Below are 20,901 nucleotides of genomic sequence, written 5' to 3' on the forward strand. Positions count from 1 at the left end.
ATATGATCTCCGGCTGAGAGAGGTTGGTCGCACACTGGGGAAACGGACGGGGAGTGTGAGTAATACGTGGCCGTAGCTGGGAGCATTCATCACGGTCCGCTTCACCTGACTCCTGCAGACGGAGCGATACAGGAAAAATAGAGCTGACAGCGGCGGCATGTTACGGCTCTGAGTGGCTCATAACTAACGGGGAGAACTGATACCCGGTCTGCAGTGAGGTGAGACACATTGCTTGTGATAAATCATATAAAGTCTTTCTGCAAATTTCGATGCAATACTTGGCTAAGACAATTTATGCACATCAAAAATAACCAGCATAATTGAAAATCTACAGATAAATGGCCGTTCAGAGCACAATTTAATTAATGCTGCAGCATGTATTCATTACAACACGGTTCAATCTTATAAGAGATCCTTTTATGTGTGGGACATAATTATAAAATATCAACTCGATTAAACACAAAAGGGACTCTGGAACTTGAGTTTGATACTGAGTGACAGCGGTCACCGAATCCAAATCTATGGACTATGTGGATTTAATATTGATGGATGATTAATGATTTACATGTGTTAGCAGTATAACCAATACAGATTAAGTGGTCTAATTAGCATTTTAGTATTATATGCATATATTAATATTATAAATTAGGAAAAAATCCTTTTATGATTTTTAAATTGTAATAAATTCTTATAAAACTTTATGCGCTCTCTCTTTCCATATGCATTAGTTGTCTATATTACACGTTCAGTATTATCACTGATTTACTGAGGATGGAGATGGACTGGAGTCACAGGACTGACAGGATAATAAATATGACACTGGAGATCATCTACCTGCTGACTGGGGAGGTGAGGGGATCTGGGAGTGTCACAGTGACATCACTTATATCTATAGTAATAATACAGGGACAAGACTGGGGAGGTGAGGGGATCTGGGAGTGTCACAGTGACATCACTTAAATCTATAGTAATAATACAGGGACAAGACTGGGGAGGTGAGGGGGTCTGGGAGTATCACTGTGATATCACTTATATCTATAGTAATGCAGGGACATGACTGGGGAGGTGAGGGATCTGGTAGCATCACAGAGACATCACTTATATCTATAGTAATAATACAGGGACATGACTGGGGAGGTGAGGGGATCTGGGAGCATCACAGTGACATCACATATCTATAGTAATAATACAGGGACATTACTGGGGGGGTGAGAGGTTCTGGGAGTGTCACAGTGACATCACATATATTTATAGTTAATAACACAGGGACATGACTGGGGAAGAGAGTGGATCTGGGAGCGTCACAGTGACATCACATATCTATAGTAATAATACAGGGACATGACTGGGGAGGTGAGGGGATCTGGGAATGTCACAGCGACATCACATATATTTATAGTTAATAACACAGGGACATGACTGGGGAAGGGAGTGGATCTGGGAGCGTCACAGTGACAGCACTTTTATCTAGAGTAATAATGTAGGGACATGACTGGGGTGCTCCATTTTGACTTTTTAATGAACGGCCCCCCCAATACACAGGATTACACTGTAGTGAGGAAGACACCCGTTGAGACTGAGGCACACAGCAGCCGCGCCCGTGTGTCAGGAGGACTGAGCAGGACCCAGAGCCCCATCACAGTGTCTCCACCTCACTCACTGATACATGAGAGACACAATGACCAGAAGATCGTGGAACCCACCAACAAGATCATTCAGCTGCTGACTGGAGAGGTGAATGCTGGGAATGGGACATTATACAGTAACACCGGAGGATCTGTATGGGTGATGACTGGAGAGGTGACTGCTGGGAATGGGGCATTATACAGTAACACCGGAGGATGTGTCTGGGTGATGACTGGAGAGGTGACTGCTGGGAATGGGGCATTATACAGTAACACCGGAGGATGTGTATGGGTGATGACTGGAGAGGTGAATGCTGGAAATGGGACATTATACAGTAACACCAGGGGATGTGTCTGGGTGATCACTGGAGAGGTGACTGCTGGGAAGGGGGCATTATACAGTAACACCGGGGGACGTGTCTGGGTGATGACTGGAGAGGTGGCTGCTGGGAATGGGACATTATACAGTAACACCAGGGGACGTGTCTGGGTGATGACTGGAGAGATGGCTGCTGGGAATGGGACATTATACAGTAACACCAGGGGACGTGTCTGGGTGATGACTGGAGAGGTGACTGCTGGGAATGGGTCATTATACAGTAACACCAGAGGATGCGTCTGGGTGATGACTGGAGAGGTGACTGCTGGGAATGGGACATTACACAGTAACACCAGGGGATGTGTCTGGGTGATGACTAGAGAGGTGACTGCTGGGAATGGGGCATTATACAGTAACACTGGGGGATGTGTCTGGGTGATGACTGGAGAGGTGACTGCTGGGAATGGGACATTATACAGTAACACCAGGGGACGTGTCTGGGTGATGACTGAAGAGGTGACTGCTGGGAATGGGGCATTATATAGTAACACCAGAGGATGTGTCTGGGTGATGACTGGAGAGGTGACTGCTGGGAATGGGACATTATACAGTAACACCAGGGGACGTGTCTGTGTGATGACTGGAGAGGTGACTGCTGGGAATGGGGTATTATACAGTAACACCAGGGGACGTGTCTGGGTGATGACTGGAGAGGTGACTGCTGGGAATGGGACATTATACAGTAACACCGGGGGATGTGTCTGGGTGATGACTGGAGAGGTGACTGCTGGGAATGGGACATTATACAGTAACACCGGAGGATGTGTATGGGTGATGACTGGAGAGGTGACTGCTGGGAATGGGACATTACACAGTAACACCAGGGGATGTGGCTGGGTGATGACTGGAGAGGTGACTGCTGGGAATGGGACATTACACAGTAACACCAGGGGATGTGTCTGGGTGATGACTAGAGAGGTGACTGCTGGGAATGGGGCATTATACAGTAACACTGGGGGATGTGTCTGGGTGATGACTGGAGAGGTGACTGCTGGGAATGGGGCATTATACAGTAACACCAGGGGATGTGTCTGGGTGATGACTGGAGAGGTGACTGCTGGGAATGGGGCATTATACAGTAACACCGGGGATGTGTCTGGGTATTGACTGTATCACTGTGTGTGCCAGGTTCCTATAAGGTGTCAGGATGTCTCTGTCTATGTCTCCATGCAGGAGGGGGAGTATATAGAGGAACACAGGGGTCTGTATAAGGACGTGATGATGGAGAATCACCGGCCCCTCACATCACTGGGTAAGAGGAGACTGTCATGTATTGTACAGGGGAGAGCAGGTATGGGGCCCCCTATATACACACATCACCTGATAATCACATATATACACTGTACTCAGTCACTGTGTGTCTCCTACAGATGGGCCCAGTAACAGAGATACCCCAGAGAGATGTCCCCGTCCTCTGTATTCCCAGGACTGTACAGAGGAGAATCACAGGATCCCACAGGAGGATCAGGTAGGTGGGAATTGAGATCTCAACAGTATATCAAAGAGACTGACACTATATGATCTGTAGAGCAGCTGTGTGTGTCTTATACACTGATGATATACTGTTTATTCCCAATGAAATCACACATTATTTTATGGTTTATTTAGAGTGAAGATCTGGCTGAAGATACAGGGAGAGAAGAAGAGACGTATGTGACTGATATAAAGGCAGTAGATATAGAGGGAGAAGAAGAGACGTATGTGACTGATATAAAGGCAGAAGATACAGAGGGAGAAGAAGAGACGTATGTGACTGATATGAAGGCAGAAGATATAGAGGGAGAAGAAGAGACATATGTGACTGATATAAAGGCAGAAGATATAGAGGGAGAAGAAGAGACGTATGTGACTGATATGAAGGCAGAAGATATAGAGGGAGAAGAAGAGACGTATGTGACTGATATGAAGGCAGAAGATATAGAGGGAGAAGAAGAGACGTATGTGACTGATATGAAGGCAGAAGATATAGAGGGAGAAGAAGAGACGTGGGTGACTGATATGAAGGCAGAAGATATAGAGAGAGAAGAAGAGACGTATGTGACTGATATGAAGGCCGAAGATATAGAGGGAGAAGAAGAGACGTATGTGACTGATATAAAGGCAGAAGATATAGAGGGAGAAGAAGAGACGTATGTGAGGGGTGATCAGCAGTGTAAGGAGGAGGAGATCCCTACAGATACCAGCACAGGTGAGTAATAAACACTTATTACAGAACAGAGTCACATATCCTCCTTGCTCAGTGGCTATAACAGTCTCTTATACTACACTCTCCTCTGTCGGTACAAACCAATGAGGGAAATGTTTCTGCCCAGTGGGGGAGTTAGAAGACATTTGAGTCAGACATTGGCTCTGGAGCATCAGCCTCTATTAGTCTCTTGGCCTACTACTCACATGATATTAGTGCATGGTACAAGCTTAGAGATCTGACCAGTCTAATTCTGACACTCATGGTTCCCTTACAATGCAATGGAGATGATCAAGGCTCCTTTCTCAGAGATTCTTCAGTCCTGTGTTCCTCTGATCTATCTGGTGTTTAATACTTCATGGTTGGATTATCAACTTCAAAAAGTCCAGCCTTGTCCTGTAGCAGAGGATGACCCTCTTGAACCCACATCTCCCTAAATAGAGTCTTTCTGTCTCAGGAAAAGATGAAGGTCATTCAGTATTTAATTAACTTTTCTGCTGCGGGGTACACTGGGCTCCACAAGGATTAACATTGGGTGTAGAGTAGGATCTTTATCCAAGGCACCAACAGGCTCAAAGCTTTTGACTGTTCCCAAGATGCACAGCGCCGCCTCCTCTATAACCCCGCCTCAGTGCACAGGAGCTCAGTCTGTAAGTTGGTGCTATGCAGTAAGCAGGCAATCAACAGGGGGGCTGCTCCTGCAACCCATATTATAGCTTCATTTCAGAAGAAAGAAGAAATCTGAAGACTTCAAGGGCTGCAGCTTTAATGAATGTCAGGTAGAGATTCTCTGCTGCAGCTCCATCACTCCCCCAGCGGCACTGTATACTCCCGCGCCCTGGTGGCCAGGTAATGACAGCGGAGGCTCCGGTGTCCTTCTTGGTCAGTCACACACACTCGCCGCTGCCCTCCGGGATCTCGCGGCCGCAGGTACAAGGGGATGTAAAGGGTCTCTTTGGCCCGCTATTATCGCGATCCGGCGCGTCCGTTGGAGGCGGGCCGCGTGCGCTGGCGTGGACACTGTAAAGGGCATCTGCTCCACTAGCCATCGGGACACAGGGCACAGGTGGGGGTTTTCTCCTATGAAAACCAGTTCTTATACAGCCTGCAGTGCCCGGTGGGGAAGCCAGCAGGGGGATAAGAGCTAACCTGTAGCCCTTCCCCCAGCCCTATGGCGCCATTTGGGTAAATGTTCCCGTCCTGGAGCTGCATATCTCTCCCTCACTCCCTATCAGCCGCCATTACACGGAGCTGCGCTGTTCCTGGGACAGCTGGGGCAAATCCTCCTCTGTAAAGCCGCCTGCTCGCCAGCGCTGTGCATTTTACAGGACACTTAAGTATTCTACCTGTCACTGGAGTGCATACATTCAGGGCTGTGTGGTACAAACACCCTGTAATATACATCGAGTATCTACTGTGCTTTGTTATATCTACTGTTTACATATATAGCTATACTGAGTATTACTTTGTATTGCTAGTCCAGTGCAGTTTTATGGTGTATCATTTCTGCATGGTACACTTGTGACTATATATGTGTATGTGCATGTAGCTGCTGCGTGGCTGCCATATCTGGTATTTCACTCAGCGTGCTACTCCTATATTCTGTAACCTGATGGGGCTAAGTGTGTCAGGTTTTCTAAATAATATGGGAATTTAACAATATATACTTGCTGTGTATTTTTCTTTGTGATTTATAGTTACTGTATATATATATATATATATATATATCTATAGATATATATAAAATCTTGGATTCCCGGTTTGTGCTGACAGGAAAGTCACACTACGCTGGGAGTTCTTGATAGGTATATTGCTGCTTAGATTGTACTAGGTTACCTGATATTGTGCTTATATTATGTCAGCTTCACGAGGCAACGGAGCTGGGGCTTCTCCCACATTGCATGGCGGTGATGCTGCAGACACTTTTGAGGAAAATATGGCAGCAGAGAGTTCAGGTTCAGGGGGTTCCTTAACCCCCAGTGGATCTGTAGCACCGGGGGCAACTAATGACCCACCTTGGGCTGCCTTCTCCACGATGTTAAATACGCTGGTAACTAAACTTATGCCCCCTGTGGGACCTCCTATGCCAGTGCAGCAATTTTATGGTCTCTACATACAATACAACACAGTTACAGCACGTGAACTGATCGCTAACTAAAAATAAGTCTCACTGTCGCCCACCTAAGACTAAGGCGTCTTCTAAACGGGCCGCTACATCCTCACAATCCACCACTGTCCCGGACACATCCTCTGAGGAGGACGGTGCATATACTGACCCCACAGACACTGACTCTGATGCTTCTGATGGGGAAGGGAAGTCACTGGTGGATTTCCCTGATTTAATTGAGGCTATCAGGATCATACTTCAGGTCTCTGATGAACCTGAGCCTGCGGCTGTCTCTACAAATCCGGACAGATTTAAATGTAAGAAGGTGGTTAAACAAGTTTTAACTCATTCTCAACACCTGGCTGACATACGTCAGGAATCATGTGAAAATCCGGGAACAAAATTCACACCGCATAAGAGACTGTTGGCTCGCTATCCTCTCTCTGCGGAGCTATGTAAAAATTGGGAAACTCCTCCGCCTGTAGATTCTCATGTGGCACGCATGGTAGTTTCCTCAGCTCTGCCAGTAACTACCGTCACCTCTCTGAAAGAACCGACGGATAGACGTGTGGAAGGTTGTTTGGAAGCGATTTACACCCTAACGGGGCCTGTGCATAGGCCAACCATTGCAGCAACATGGGCTGCTGAAGCTGTTGAGTTGTGGGCTCAGTAGCTGGAGGCGGAGCTGCATTCCAAAACTTCTGAGCATGCTCGACTCATATATTGCCACGGCGTCTCTGTACCTTAAGGAGGCGGCTTCCGATGCTGGGGTGCTGGCGGCCAAGGCTGCCACTACGTCCATCTTTGCTCGACGTATCCTTTGGTTGAGATTCTGGTCTGTGGATATGGATTCTAAGAAAACCCTGGAGATGCTTCCTTTCAAGGGATACATTCTTTTTGGCGAAGACCTAAATAAGATTGTGGCTTATCTGGCTACTGTTAAATTAGCTTGCCTACCTAGTACGGCTCCTTCCGCACAGAAGGCTAAAAGTACTTTCCCTTGGCCCTTTCATCCTCCAGGTAAAGCAAAATGTCAGGCGTATCCAATGCAAAATCGTGCTTCCAAACCTGCCATGCCCAGACCAAAGCGGGCCTGGGGGGGGGGGCTCTAGGTTTTGCCCAGGAATGGCTGAAGACCACTTCCGATGCCTGGGTAAGGGAAGTCGTCGCTCGAGGTTACGCCGTACCCTTCAAGAACCGTCCCCCTCATTAATTTTGCCTGACAGATGTTTCTTTGGACCCGGTGAAGGCAAACACTCTTCATTTGGTGGTACATTCCCTCCTGACCGAGTGGTAGTACAGGTGTCTCTGGCTCAGAGAGGCAAGGGGTACTATTCACCTCTGTTTCTAGTCCCGAAACCGAACGGGTCCTCGCGGCCCATTCTCAATCTAAAGTCCTTGAACAAGTATGTGAGAGTCTCCAAGTTTCGTATGGAAACTGCGCTCTATTGTTCTGGCCTTGGAGCCTGGGGACTATATGGTCTCCCTGGACATACTGGATGCCTACCTGCATATTCCTATTGCAGTGTCTCATCAGCAGTACCTGAGGTTTGCGGTGGGCAACCTTCATTACCAATTTTGGGCGTTACCTTTTTGTTTGACAATGGTTCCACGAGTTTTCACCAAAGTCATGGCGGTAATGACGTCTGTACTCCGCCATCAAGGGCTCAGGATCCCACCGTACTTGGACGATTTGTTGATCCTGGCAAATTCCCCAGAACTTCTCCTGTGTCATCTAGATCTGACTGTCCAGTTCATAAAAGCCCACGGGTGGCTAATCAACTGGAAGAAATCTTCCCTGGTTCCTGCTCGGAGCATGGTACGACTGGGAGCATTATTGGACACTCACAACCAGCGGTTGTTCTTGTCTCAGGAGAAAGTCCTGAAGCTTCAGGACAGGATTTGATGCTTCCTATCTTGTCCGCAAGTGTCGATACATTTGGCAATGCAAGTGCTAGTTCTCATGGTGTCTGCTTTCGACATGGTGTTGTATGCTCAATTCTATTCTCGCCCTCTGCAGAAGTTAATTCTGGCCAAGTGGGACGGCCTGCCTCACCGGATCAGATCTCACATGATCTCCTTGTCTCCGGAGGTCCGCCTGTCACTGAGCTGGTGGCTTCAGGACCATCGATTGAGCAGGGGCTGTCCCTTCTGGATATCCAACTGGGTTTTGCTGACGACGGATGCCGTCTGAGAGGTTGGGGCGCAGTGTTAGAACAACACTCTCTTCAGGGTCGGTGGGCCGAGGAGGAGTTTCTACTCCTGATAAACATTCTGGAACTGCGGGCAGTGTTCAATGTGTTGACAATGGTCCAGCATCTAATACAGAACAGACATGTTCAAGTAAAATCGGACAACGCCACCACGGTGGTTTAGATCAATCATCAAGGCGGCACTCTGAGCCGCATGGCAATGAGGGAAGTATCACAGATTCTTCAATGGCATCACGCCATTTGCCGGCCATATCCGCAGTGTTCATTCCAGGGGGTGCTAAACTGGGAAGCGGACTTTCTCAGTCATCAGGATGTACACGCCGGAGAGTGGAGCCTCCATCCAGAGTTATTTCAACTTCTCGTGGACATGTGGGGCCTTCCAGATATGGACCTGATGGCGTCTTAACACAATCACAAAATTGCGGTCTTCGGAGCAAGGATAAGGGATCCCCAAGCAGCGTTCGTGGACGCTCTGGTAATTCCATGGAACTTTCGGCTGCCATACGTGTTCCCTCCGGTGTCACTCCTGCCCAGAGTAATACGGAAGTTCAAGCAAGAAGGAGGAAACTTACTTCTGATCACTCTAGCGTGGCCAGGTCGGCACTGGTTCTCTGATCTACAGGGCCTCTTGCTAGATCGTCCCTTTCTACTTCCACAACGACCAGAACTCCTTGTTCCGGGCCCTTGTGTCTACCAGGACTTGGCCCGTCTGGCTTTAACGGCGTGGCTCTTGAAGCTTCTGTCTTGAGGGCCAAGGATTTTTCTGAGGTGGTCATTCAAACTATGTTGAAGGCCCGTAAGCCGGCTTCTGCTCGGATTTACCATAGGGTCTGGAATGCTTACTTGGTGCGTATCTCACAATCATGACGTTATCAAATTTAGTACGGCCAAGCTGTTGGCCTTCCTACAACAGGTTTCTGGATTTAGGCCTTCGTCTGGCCTCCCTCAAGGTTCACATTTTTGCCTTGTCGGTTTGGTTTCAGAGAAAGATTGCTGCCCTACCTGATGTTCATACCTTCACTCAGGGCATGTTGCGGATTCAGCCTCATTATGTGCCACCTGTGGCCCCTTGGGATCTGTCTGTGGTTCTGGAGGCCTTGCAAGAGTCTCCGTTTGAACCTCTTGCGTTTGCTGACCTTAAGTGGCTTTCCCTTAAGGTTTTGTTTTTGCTGGCTATCGTTTCAGCTAGAAGGGTCTCGGACTTGGGTGCCTTATCCTGTAAGTCACCCTATCTGATTTTTCACCATGAGCGGGTGGTTCTTAGAATGCATCCGGGTTATTTACCTAAGGTGGTGTCTTCCTTCCACCTTAATTAGGAAATTGTGGTTCCGGCCTTTAATTCTCCTGAGGTGTCTACCAAAGAGTGGTCTTGGGATGTGGTACGGCCTCTCCGTATCTATGTGAACTGAAGAAAACCTCCTCCATTCGTAAATCTGATTCTCTTTTTGTCTTGTTTGGTTTTCACAAACGTGGCTGGCCTGCTAACAAGCAGACCATGGCCAGTTGGATTAGAATGGTGATCGCACATGCTTATGTACAGGCTGGTCTTCCAGCTCCTGCTACCATCAAAGCCCATTCTACTCGGTCTGTTGGACCTTCTTGGTCGGCCCGCCGTGGTGCGACCCTTGAACAATTGTGCAAGGCGGCTACGTGGTCCTCGGTGAACACGTTCAAAAGGTTCTACGCCTTCTATTCTTCCGCCTCCCATGCTGCTTCCTTTGGACACCGGGTTCTTGTGCCCGCTACAGTGCATCCCCTCCCATAAGGAGTGCGTCCCCTCCCATAACTGCTTTAGGACAACCCCGATGTTAATCCTTGTGCAGCCCATTGTACCCCGCAGCAGAAAATTAGATTTATGGTAAGAACTTATCGTTGTTAAATCTCTTTCTACGAGGTACACTGGGCTCCACAAGGCGCCCACCCTGACGCACTTAGCTTCTTTGGGTTGGTATGGCATTAGCCGCTGACACCCTTTCCTGTAGTGAGTGTGTGGTGTCTTTGGCTACAAGCGATTGTTGTCTCTGGTACCTGCTACTGCATTGTACTGGTTAATGAAACTGAGCTCCTGTGCATGGAGGCGGGGTTATAGAGGAGGCGGCACTGTGCATCTTGGGAACAGTCAAAGCTTTGAGCCTGTTGGTGCCTCAGACCAAGATTCTGCTCTACACCCCGATGTTAATCCTTGTGGAGCCCAGTGTACCGACGTCCTAGTGGATGCTGGGGACTCCGTAAGGATCATGGGGAATAGCGGCTCCGCAGGAGACTGGGCACATCTAAGAAAGATTTAGGACTACCTGGTGTGCACTGGCTCCTCCCCCTATGGCCCTCCTCCAGACCTCAGTTAGAATCCTGTGCCCGGCTCGAGCTGGATGCACACTAGGGGCTCTCCTGAGCTCCTAGAAAGAAAGTATATTTTAGGTTTTTTATTTTACAGTGAGACCTGCTGGCAACAGGCTCACTGCACCGAGGGACTAAGGGGAGAAGAAGCGAACCTACCTAACTGTGGGTAGTTTGGGCTTCTTAGGCTACTGGACACCATTAGCTCCAGAGGGATCGACCGCATGGAACCGTCCATTGATGTTCGGTCCCGGAGTCGCGCCGCCGGCCCCCTTACAGAGCCAGAAGCAAGAAGACTCCGGAAAATCGGCGGCTGAAGACATCAGTCTTCTCCAAGGTAGCGCACAGCACTGCAGCTGTGCGCCATTGCTACTCATACACACTTCGGTCACTGAGGGTGCAGGGCGCTAGGGGGGGGGGGGGGCGCCCTGAGCAGCAATAAATACACCTTGCCTGGCAAAAATATCACAATATATAGCCCCAGAGGCTATATATGTGATAATTACCCCTGCCAGAATACAAAAAATAGCGGGAGAAAAGTCAGCCGAAAAGGGGGCGGAGTTATCTCCCTCAGCACACTGGCGCCATTTCTCCCTCACAGCTCCGCTGGAAGGAAGCTCCCTGGCTCTCCCCTGCAGACTACGCTACAGAAAGGGTAAAAAAGAGAGGGGGGGCACAAATTTAGGCGCAATATAAGTATACAGCAGCTATAAGGGGATATAATTTAGTTAATCCCTGTATTATATAGCGCTCTGGTGTGTGCTGGCATACTCTCCCTCTGTCTCCCCAAAGGGCTTTGTGGTGTCCTGTCTTCTATCAGAGCATTCCCTGTGTGTGTGCGGTGTGTCGGTACGGCTGTGTCGACATGTTTGATGAGGAGGCTGATGTGGAGGAGGAGCAGGTGCCTATACATGTGTTGTCACCCCTTGCGGGGCAGACACCTGAGTGGATGGACTTGTGGAAGGAATTACGCGAGTCGACTCCTTACATAAAAAATTTGACGACATGCCAAATGCGGGACAGCCGGCTTCTCAGCTCGTGCCTGCCCAGGCGTCTCAAAGGCCATCCGGGGCTTTAAAGCGCCCGCTACCTCAGATGGCAGACACAGATGTCGACACGGATACTGATACCAGTGTCGACGACGATGACGCAAATGTAATGTCCACTAGGGCCAATCGTTATATGATTGAGGCAATGAAAAATGTTTTACACATTTCTGATGTAACCCCAGGTACCACAAAAAAGGGTATTATGTTTGGGGAGAAAAAACTACCAGTAGTTTTTCCCCCTTCTGAAGAATTAAATGATGTGTGTGTGAGGTAGCATGGGCTTCCCCCGATAGAAAATTGGTGATTTCATAAAAATTACTAATGGCGTACCCTTTCCCGCCAGAGGATAGGTCACGTTGGGAAACACCACCTAGGGTGGATAAAGCGCTCACACGTTTGTCAAAAAAGGTGGCACTACCGTCTCCGGATACGGCCGCCCTAAAGGAGCCTGCTGATAGAAAGCAGGAGGCTCTCCTGAAGGCTATATATACACACACGGGTGTTATACTGAGACCTGCTATTGCTTCAGCCTGGATGTGCAGTGCTGCAGCTGCGTGGTCGGAATCCCTGTCAGAAAACATTGACACCCTAGACAGGGACACTATATTGCTTGACATAGAGCATATTAAAGACGCGGTCTTTTACATAAGAGATGCACAGAGGGATATTTGCCGGCTGGCATCTCAAATCAGTGCGCTGTCCATTTCTGCCAGAAGAGGGTTATGGACCCGGCAGTGGACAGGAGATGCAGATTCTAAAAGGCACATGGAAGTTTTGCCTTACAAGGGTGATGGTCTTTGGGACCTAGTGTCCACAGCAACGGCTGGAAAGTCAGTTTTTTTACCACATGTCCCCTCACAACCAAAGAAAGCACCGTATTATCAGGTGCAGTCCTTTCGTCCCCAAAAGAGCAGGCGAGGTAGAGGTGCGTCCTTTCTGCCCAGAGGCAGAGGTAGAGGGAAAAAGCTGCAGCATTCAGCCAGTTCCCACGAACAAAAGTCCTCCCCCGCTTCATCAGCTAAGTCCGCCGCATGACGCTGGGGCTCACCAGGCAGTGCCAGGTACGGTGGGGACCCGTCTCAAAAATTTCAGCACTCAGTGGGCTCGCTCACAAGTGGATCCCTGGATCCTTCAAGTGGTATCTCAGGGGTACAAGCTGGAATTCGAGACATTACCCCCCCGCCGTTTCCTCAAATCTGCCTTACCAACGACTCCCTCAGACAGGGAGGCTGTGTTAGAGGCAATTCACAAGCTGTATTCCCAGCAGGTGATAGTCAAAGTGCCCCTGCTTCAACAAGGACGGGTTTACTATTCCACAATGTTTGTGGTACCGAAACCGGACGGTTCGGTGAGACCCATTTTAAATTTAAAATCCTTGAACACATATATAAAAAAATTCAGGTTCAAGATGGAATCGCTCAGGGCGGTTATTGCAAGCCTGGAAGAGGGGGATTACATGGTATCTCTGGACATCAAGGATGCTTACCTACATGTCCCCATTTACCATCCTCACCAGGAGTACCTCAGATTTGTGGTACAGGATTGTCATTACCAATTCCAGACTTTGCCGTTCGGCCTGTCCACGGCACCGAGGGTATTTACCAAGGTAATGGCCGAAATGATGATACTCCTTCGGAAAAAGGGAGTTTTAATTATCCCATACTTGGACGATCTCCTGATAAAAGCGAGATCCAGAGAGCAGTTGTTAGTGGGTGTAGCACTATCTCAGGAGGTGCTACACCAGCATGGTTGGATTCTGAATATTCCAAAGTCACAGCTGGTTCCTGCGACATGCCTACTGTTCCTGGGAATGATTCTGGACACAGTCCAGAAAAAAGTGTTTCTCCCAGAGGAGAAAGCCAAGGAGCTGTCGTCTCTGGTCAAAGGCCTCCTAAAACCGAAACAGGTGTCGGTGAATCACTGCACACGAGTCCTGGGAAAGATGGTAGCTTCCTACGAAGCGATCCCATTCGGCAGGTTCCATGCCAGAATTTTTCAGTGGGACCTCTTGGACCAATGGTCCGGATCGCATCTTCAAATGCATCGGATGATAACCCTGTCTCCACGGACCAGGGTGTCTCTCTTGTGGTGGCTGCAGAGTGCTCATCTCGTGGAGGGCCGCAGACTCGGCATACAGGACTGGGTCATGGTGACCACGGATGCCAGCCTTCGAGGCTGGGGGGCAGTCACGTTCGGAAGAAACTTCCAAGGACTTTGGACAAGTCACGAGACTTCCCTACACATAAATGTTCTGGAACTGAGGGCCATTTACAATGCCCTGAGTCAGGCAAAAGCCCTACTTCAAAACCAACCGGTTCTGATCCAGTCAGACAACATCACGGCTGTCGCCCATGTAAACCGACAGGGCGGCACAAGAAGCAGGGCGGCGATGGCAGAAGCCACAAGGATTCTCCGATGGGCGGAAAATCACGTGTCAGCACTGTCAGCAGTGTTCATTCCGGGAGTGGACAACTGGGATGCGGACTTCCTCAGCAGACACGACCTCCACCCGGGAGAGTGTGGACTTCATCCAGAAGTTTTCCAACAGATAGTAAACCATTGGGAAAAACCACAGGTGGACATGATGGCGTCCCACCTAAACAAAAAACTAGAAAAATATTGCGCCAGGTCAAGGGACCCTCAGGCGATAGCGGTGGACGCTCTAGTGACACCGTGGGTGTACCGGTCGGTTTATGTGTTCCCTCCTCTTCCTCTCATACCCAAGGTACTGAGGATAATAAGGAAAAGAGGAGTAAGAACTATACTCATTGTTCCGGATTGGCCAAGAAGGTCTTGGTACCCAAAACTTCAAGAGTTAATCTCAGAGGACCCATGGCCTCTGCCGCTCAGACAGGACCTGCTGCAGCAGGGGCCCTGTCTGTCCCAAGACTTACTATGGCGGTTGAACGCCGGATCCTAAAGGAAAAGGGCATTCCGGAAGAAGTCATCCCTACGCTGATTAAAGCCAGGAAAGATGTAACTGCTAAACATTATAACCGCATATGGCGAAAATATGTTGCTTGGTGTGAGGCCATAAAGGCCCCAACAGAGGAATTTCAACTGGGTCGATTTCTACACTTCCTACAGGCAGGAGTGACTATGGGCCTAAAATTAGGCTCCATTAAGGTACAGATCTCGGCTCTGTCGATTTTCTTCCAGAAAGAACTAGCTTCACTACCTGAAGTTCAGACATTTGTAAAAGGAGTGCTGCATATTCAGCCACCTTTTGTGCCTCGAGTGGCACCTTGGGATCTCAACGTGGTGTTGAGTTTCCTAAAATCACATTGGTTTGAACCACTAAAAACCGTGGATCTAAAATATCTCACGTGGAAAGTGGTCATGTTATTGACCTTGGCTTCGGCCAGGCGTGTATCAGAATTGGCGGCTTTGTCATGTAAAAGCCCTTATCTGATTTTCCATATGGATAGGGCAGAATTGAGGACTCGTCCCCAGTTTCTCCCTAAGGTGGTGTCAGCTTTTCACTTGAACCAACCTATTGTAGTGCCTGCGGCTACTAGGGACTTGGAGGATTCCAAGTTACTGGACGTAGTCAGGGCCTTGAAAATTTATGTTTCCAGGACGGCTGGAGTCAGGAAAACTGACTCGCTATTTATCCTGTATGCACCCAACAAGATGGGTGCTCCTGCTTCTAAGCAGACTATTGCTCGCTGGATTTATAGCACAATTCAGCTGGCGCATTCTGCGGCTGGACTGCCGCATCCTAAATCTGCAAGAGCCCATTCCACAAGGAAGGTGGGCTCATCTTGGGCGGCTGCCCGAGGGGTCTCAGCTTTACAACTTTGCCGAGCTGCTACTTGGTCAGGGGCAAACACGTTTGCAAAATTCTACAAATTTGATACCCTGGCTGAGGAGGACCTGGAGTTCTCTCATTCGGTGCTGCAGAGTCATCCGCACTCTCCCGCCCGTTTGGGAGCTTTGGTATAATCCCCATGGTCCTTACGGAGTCCCCAGCATCCACTAGGACGTCAGAGAAAATAAGATTTTACTCACCGGTAAATCTATTTCTCGTAGTCCGTAGTGGATGCTGGGCGCCCGTCCCAAGTGCGGATTGTCTGCAATACTTGTACATAGTTATTGTTAACTAAAAGGGTTATTGTTGAGCCATCTGTTGAGAGGCTCTGTTATGTTCATACTGTTAACTGGGTATAATATCACAAGTTATACGGTGTGATTGGTGTGGCTGGTACGAGTCTTACCCGGGATTCAAGATCCTTCCCTATTGTGTCAGCTCTTCCGGGCACAGTATCCTAACTGAGGCTTGGAGGGGGGTCATAGGGGGAGGAGCCAGTGCACACCAGGTAGTCATAAATCTTTCTTAGATGTGCCCAGTCTCCTGCGGAGCCGCTATTCCCCATGGTCCTTACGGAGTCCCCAGCATCCACTACGGACTACGAGAAATAGATTTACCGGTGAGTAAAATCTTATTGCAACAATGGTAAATTCTTACCATAAATCTCATTATTCCTGTGGAAGAGGCAGCTATGATCCATCAGTGCATGCGTCTGATGGAAAAACTTGTGTCCTCTGAGGGCGGTTGAATTTGGAAGGTTCTACTTTAGGGATCTTCAGTTATATCTGATATCCAAATGGGAAGGGTCACATCTCCAGCTGTCCTGGGTCATTGTCTCTCACCTCAGGCTCATTTCTCCCTCATTTGGTGGCTGGGTTCCAGACATCTCTGCCAAGGTCTCTTCTTTACAGTTTGTGACTGTATTTTGGTGACTATGGATGTCAGTCTCCGGGGCTGGTGAACTGGGGTTCTTCCTTTCCAAGTGGTTTAGGGCCTAATTTAGACCTTATCACTGTTGTCCAAATTCACTAGGCGGCTAATGTACTAAGCAATTCATCACACACCTGCTCCGCAGGTCAGGTTTTCTTGTTGCACTTGCTGAGCTGATAAAGGATGTCACCATGATGGATCTTGTCAGCTGACTGCATCTCCTCCAGAGTGCTGCATGCCTCGGCTGTCTCTGGCAGCCAATCTGTGACCTGCAGCTCCTATATAAACCTTTCATATCCATTTACTCACTGCCAGAGCAATAAGTGACATTGCTGAAAACTTGGCTCCTGTTTAGGAGCAAGTCTGCAATTCCTAGTGATATATCAGTGTCTCAGTATTGCTGGACTTTCCTGTGTGCAAGTATCAGGGCTGCTACGCTTTCCAAGCTACAGATTAAGCCTGAGAATCTTGTATATCTACTCAGCTAAATCACCATGTTCCTAGATTCTGCTGTTACCTGTGTCTCAGCTTAGAGCTGCACCACCTGCACGTCACTGATTACAGATACATTAGTGTGCTCCTGTTCTCACATCCTGCAGGTTATCCACCTGTTACATGTGCAAGTTCCTGCTAATTTCTCAAAGCTCATCCACCTGGACATTCTCTTTCCTGCTCTGTGTTGTCCAGTCACAGTCATCTCCAGTCCCAGCCCAGTCACAGTCCTCTCCAGTCCCAGCCCAGTCCTCTCCAGTCCCAACCCAGTCCCCTCTAGTCCCAGCCCAGTCCCAGTCCTCACCTGTCTCAGTCCAGTCACAGTCATCTCTAGTCCCGTCCCATCACAATCATCACCGTACTCAGCCCAGTCACAATCATCTCCAGTCCCATCCCAGTCAGACTAATCTCCAGTCCCAGCCCAGTCAGAGGCATCACTGGTCTCAGTCCAGTCACAGTCAACACAGGTCCCAACCCGGTCAGAGTCATCACTGGTCCTGGCGCGGTCACAGTCATCACTGGTCCCGGCGCGGTCACAGTCATCACTGGTCCCGGCGCGGTCACAGTCATCACTGGTCCCGGCGCGGTCACAGTCATCACTGGTCCCGGCGCGGTCACAGTCATCACTGGTCCCGGCGCGGTCAGAGTCATCACTGGTCCCGGCGCGGTCAGAGTCATCACCGGTCCCGGCGCGGTCAGAGTCATCACTGGTCCCGGCGCGGTCACAGTCATCACTGGTCCCGATGCGGTCAGAGTCATCATCGGGTCAGAGGCGTCACCGGTCTCAGCCAGGTCAGAGGCGTCACCGGTCTCAGCCAGGTCAGAGGCGTCACCGGTCTCAGCCAGGTCAGAGGCGTCACCGGTCTCAGCCAGGTCAGAGGCGTCACCGGTCTCAGCCAGGTCAGAGGCGTCACCGGTCTCAGCCAGGTCAGAGGCGTCACCGGTCTCAGCCAGGTCAAAGGCGTCACCGGCCCTTCCCAGCCTATGGCATCACCAGTCCCAGCCCGGTCTAAAGCATCACCGGTCCCAGCCCGGTCTGAGGCGTCATAGTTCTCAGCCAGGTCAGAGGTGTCACCGTTCTCAGCCAGGTCAGAGGCGTCACCGTTCTCAGCCAGGTCAGAGGCGTCACCGTTCTCAGCCAGGTCAGAGGCGTCACCGTTCTCAGCCAGGTCAGAGGCGTCACCGTTCTCAGCCAGGTCAGAGGCGTCACCATTCTCAGCCAGGTCAGAGGCGTCACCGTTCTCAGCCAGGTCAGAGGCGTCACCGTTCTCAGCCAGGTCAGAGGCGTCTCCGGTCTCAGGCCGGTCAGAGGTGTCACTGGTCCCAGCTCGGTCAGAGGCATCACTGGTCCCAGCCAGGTCAGAGGTGTCACCGGTCTCAGCCAGGTCAGAAGCGTCACCGGTCTCAGCCCGATTTGGGGCAATATGTTTAGGTCATGAGAGAATGAGATTCCAATACAGAACCAAAGGACCTAGTTCAGAGAGTACACAATACAGATGTTTACAGAGTTCATTGATTATTGGCCAACTCTGCATACGTTACACTCTCACCGCACCAAGGTACCTCGGCAATGTCTCTCGCAGTGAAGAATTATTGACAAACTGATTGACAGTCAGAGACCACATAAGGCAGTTACAGGTAGTGGCAGCACACACACTTTTCGGGGCATGTCTCTGGCGATATCTGTGATCTCATATGCAGAAAACATGGCGTCAGCGTCTCAGTTCCTGCGGCCATTCTGTATGACCCTAGGGCTACTCACATGGTCCTAGCATAGGCACACATAGCTGTTAGAGTTTTGCTTGTGCTTTTCCTGTTCCTAGCTATGTTCATCTCTCTGCCTATGTTTATTTGGTTTTGATCTGAATTTATTCCCACAGGTGGATGTAGCAGCCGGAATGTCTCAGAGGATCATCTGATTCTATTGCCAGATGGTGAAATAGAAGAAAAATATGTCTCCCAAGAATCTCCTAAAGAAATCCCTCTTACCCCAGTTACACATGCAGCACATCACCGTGCAGATATATCACCTGTTCCCTCTGATCCTGGGGAATCTTCCCCTGATATCTCTGATAATGGTGCATCTGTTACAGCTCTTACAGTAGATACAGAGTTACCCTCTACTGTAGATGCCAAATGTTTTACACAGGACACACAGGTTATTACCCATCAGCCAGGTGAGAGGCCATTTCCATGTCCTGAGTGTGGGAAATGTTTTATAAAGAAATCAGCTCTTGTTACACATCAGGGAAGTCACACAGGTGAGAGGCCATTTCCATGTTCTGAGTGTGGGAAATGTTTTACATGGAAATCACATCTTGTTACACATCAGAGAAGTCACACAGGTGAGAGGCCATTTCCATGTTCTGAGTGTGGGAAATGTTTTACATGGAAATCACATCTTGTTATGCATCAGAGAAGTCACACAGGTGAGAAGCCATTTCCATGTTCTGAGTGTGGGAAATGTTTTACACAGAAATCACATCTTGTTTTACATGAGAGAGGTCACACAGGAGAGAAGCCTTATACATGTTCTGAGTGTGGGAAATGTTTTACATGGAAATCATCTCTTGTTAGACATCAGAGAAGTCACGCAGGTGAGAGGCCATTTCCATGTTCTGAGTGCGGGAAATGTTTTACAGACAAATCAGCTCTTGTTACACATCAGATAAGTCACAAAGGTGAGAGGCCATTTACATGCTCTGAGTGTGGGAAATGTTTTATAAAGAAATTCTATCTTGTTAGACATCAGAGTAATCACACAGGTGAGAAGCCATTTCCATGTTCTGAGTGTGGGAAATGTTTTACTGTTCAATCAAATCTTGTTATGCATCAGAGAAGTCACACAGGTGAGAAGCCATTTCCATGTTCTGAGTGTGGGAAATGTTTTACACAGAAATCACATCTTGTTTTACATGAGAGAGGTCACACAGGTGAGAAGCCTTATACATGTTCTGAGTGTGGGAAATGTTTTAGCGATAAATCACATCTTTTTAGACATCAGAGGAGTCACACAGGTGAGAAACGATTTCCATGTTCTGAGTGTGGGAAATATTTTAGAGAGAAATCAGATCTTGCATCACATCAGAGAAGTCACACAGGTGAGAAGCCATTTCCATGCTCTGAGTGTGGGAAATGTTTTACACAGAAATCACATCTTGTTTTACATGAGAGAGGTCACACAGGTGAGAAGCCTTATACATGTTCTGAGTGTGGGAAATGTTTTAGCGATAAATCACATCTTTTTAGACATCAGAGGAGTCACACAGGTGAGAAACCATTTTCATGTTCTGAGTGTGGGAAATATTTTAGAGAGAAATCAGATCTTGCATCACATCAGAGAAGTCACACAGGTGAGAAGCCATTTCCATGCCCTGAGTAAGTGGAGTTACTCAGGTGGTACTTTGTGTGTTTGCAAGTGAGAATATTTTATCCAAAAAATAAACATCAGTCAGTATGTCTCATGTCACAGGCTATGTATTGTTCTAATGTATTTTAATATTTCAATAAAATATCACAATGTAATCATAAAATCTATAAAATAAACAGAGTTGGTGGATTACAGTAAAAACTTATTATTTTCTCTTACGTCCTAGAGGATGCTGGGGTTCCATTTAGTACCATGGGGTATAGATGGGTCCTCTAGGAGCCATGGGAACTTTAAGAGTTTAATAGTGTGGGCTGGCTCCTTCCTCTATGCCCCTCCTACCAGACTCAGTTTAGAAAATGTGCCCGGAGGAGCCGGTCACAGCTAGGGGAGCTCATAGGAGGTT

At 48.7% G+C, this 20,901-nt stretch overlaps 1 protein-coding gene across 1 annotated transcript; it reads left to right on the top strand.

The window, feature by feature from the left end:
* The first annotated feature begins 736 nt into the window (after window positions 1-736).
* On the top strand, window positions 737-20,678 carry LOC135054502 (zinc finger protein 502-like). Its single transcript, XM_063957622.1, has 6 exons — window positions 737-849; window positions 1,543-1,734; window positions 3,178-3,256; window positions 3,375-3,472; window positions 3,613-4,192; window positions 19,009-20,678. The coding sequence occupies exons 1-6, from the start codon at window positions 772-774 to the stop codon at window positions 20,508-20,510; spliced, it is 2,529 nt and encodes an 842-aa protein (XP_063813692.1). The 5' UTR covers window positions 737-771; the 3' UTR covers window positions 20,511-20,678.
* Window positions 20,679-20,901: the final 223 nt, after the last annotated feature.

The sequence above is a fragment of the Pseudophryne corroboree genome, chromosome 3, assembly GCF_028390025.1.
Source record: "Pseudophryne corroboree isolate aPseCor3 chromosome 3, aPseCor3.hap2, whole genome shotgun sequence".
In the NCBI taxonomy this organism is placed as follows: Eukaryota; Metazoa; Chordata; class Amphibia; order Anura; family Myobatrachidae; genus Pseudophryne; species Pseudophryne corroboree.

Excerpts from the sequence above, each read along its gene's own strand:
- LOC135054502 (XM_063957622.1), top strand. The coding sequence starts at position 772 with ATGGAGATGGACTGGAGTCACAGGACTGACAGGATAATAAATATGACA. Across the intron at positions 1,735-3,177 it reads TTCAGCTGCTGACTGGAGAG|GAGGGGGAGTATATAGAGGA; the intron begins GTGAATGCTGGG and ends GTCTCCATGCAG. Across the intron at positions 3,257-3,374 it reads CCGGCCCCTCACATCACTGG|ATGGGCCCAGTAACAGAGAT; the intron begins GTAAGAGGAGAC and ends TGTCTCCTACAG.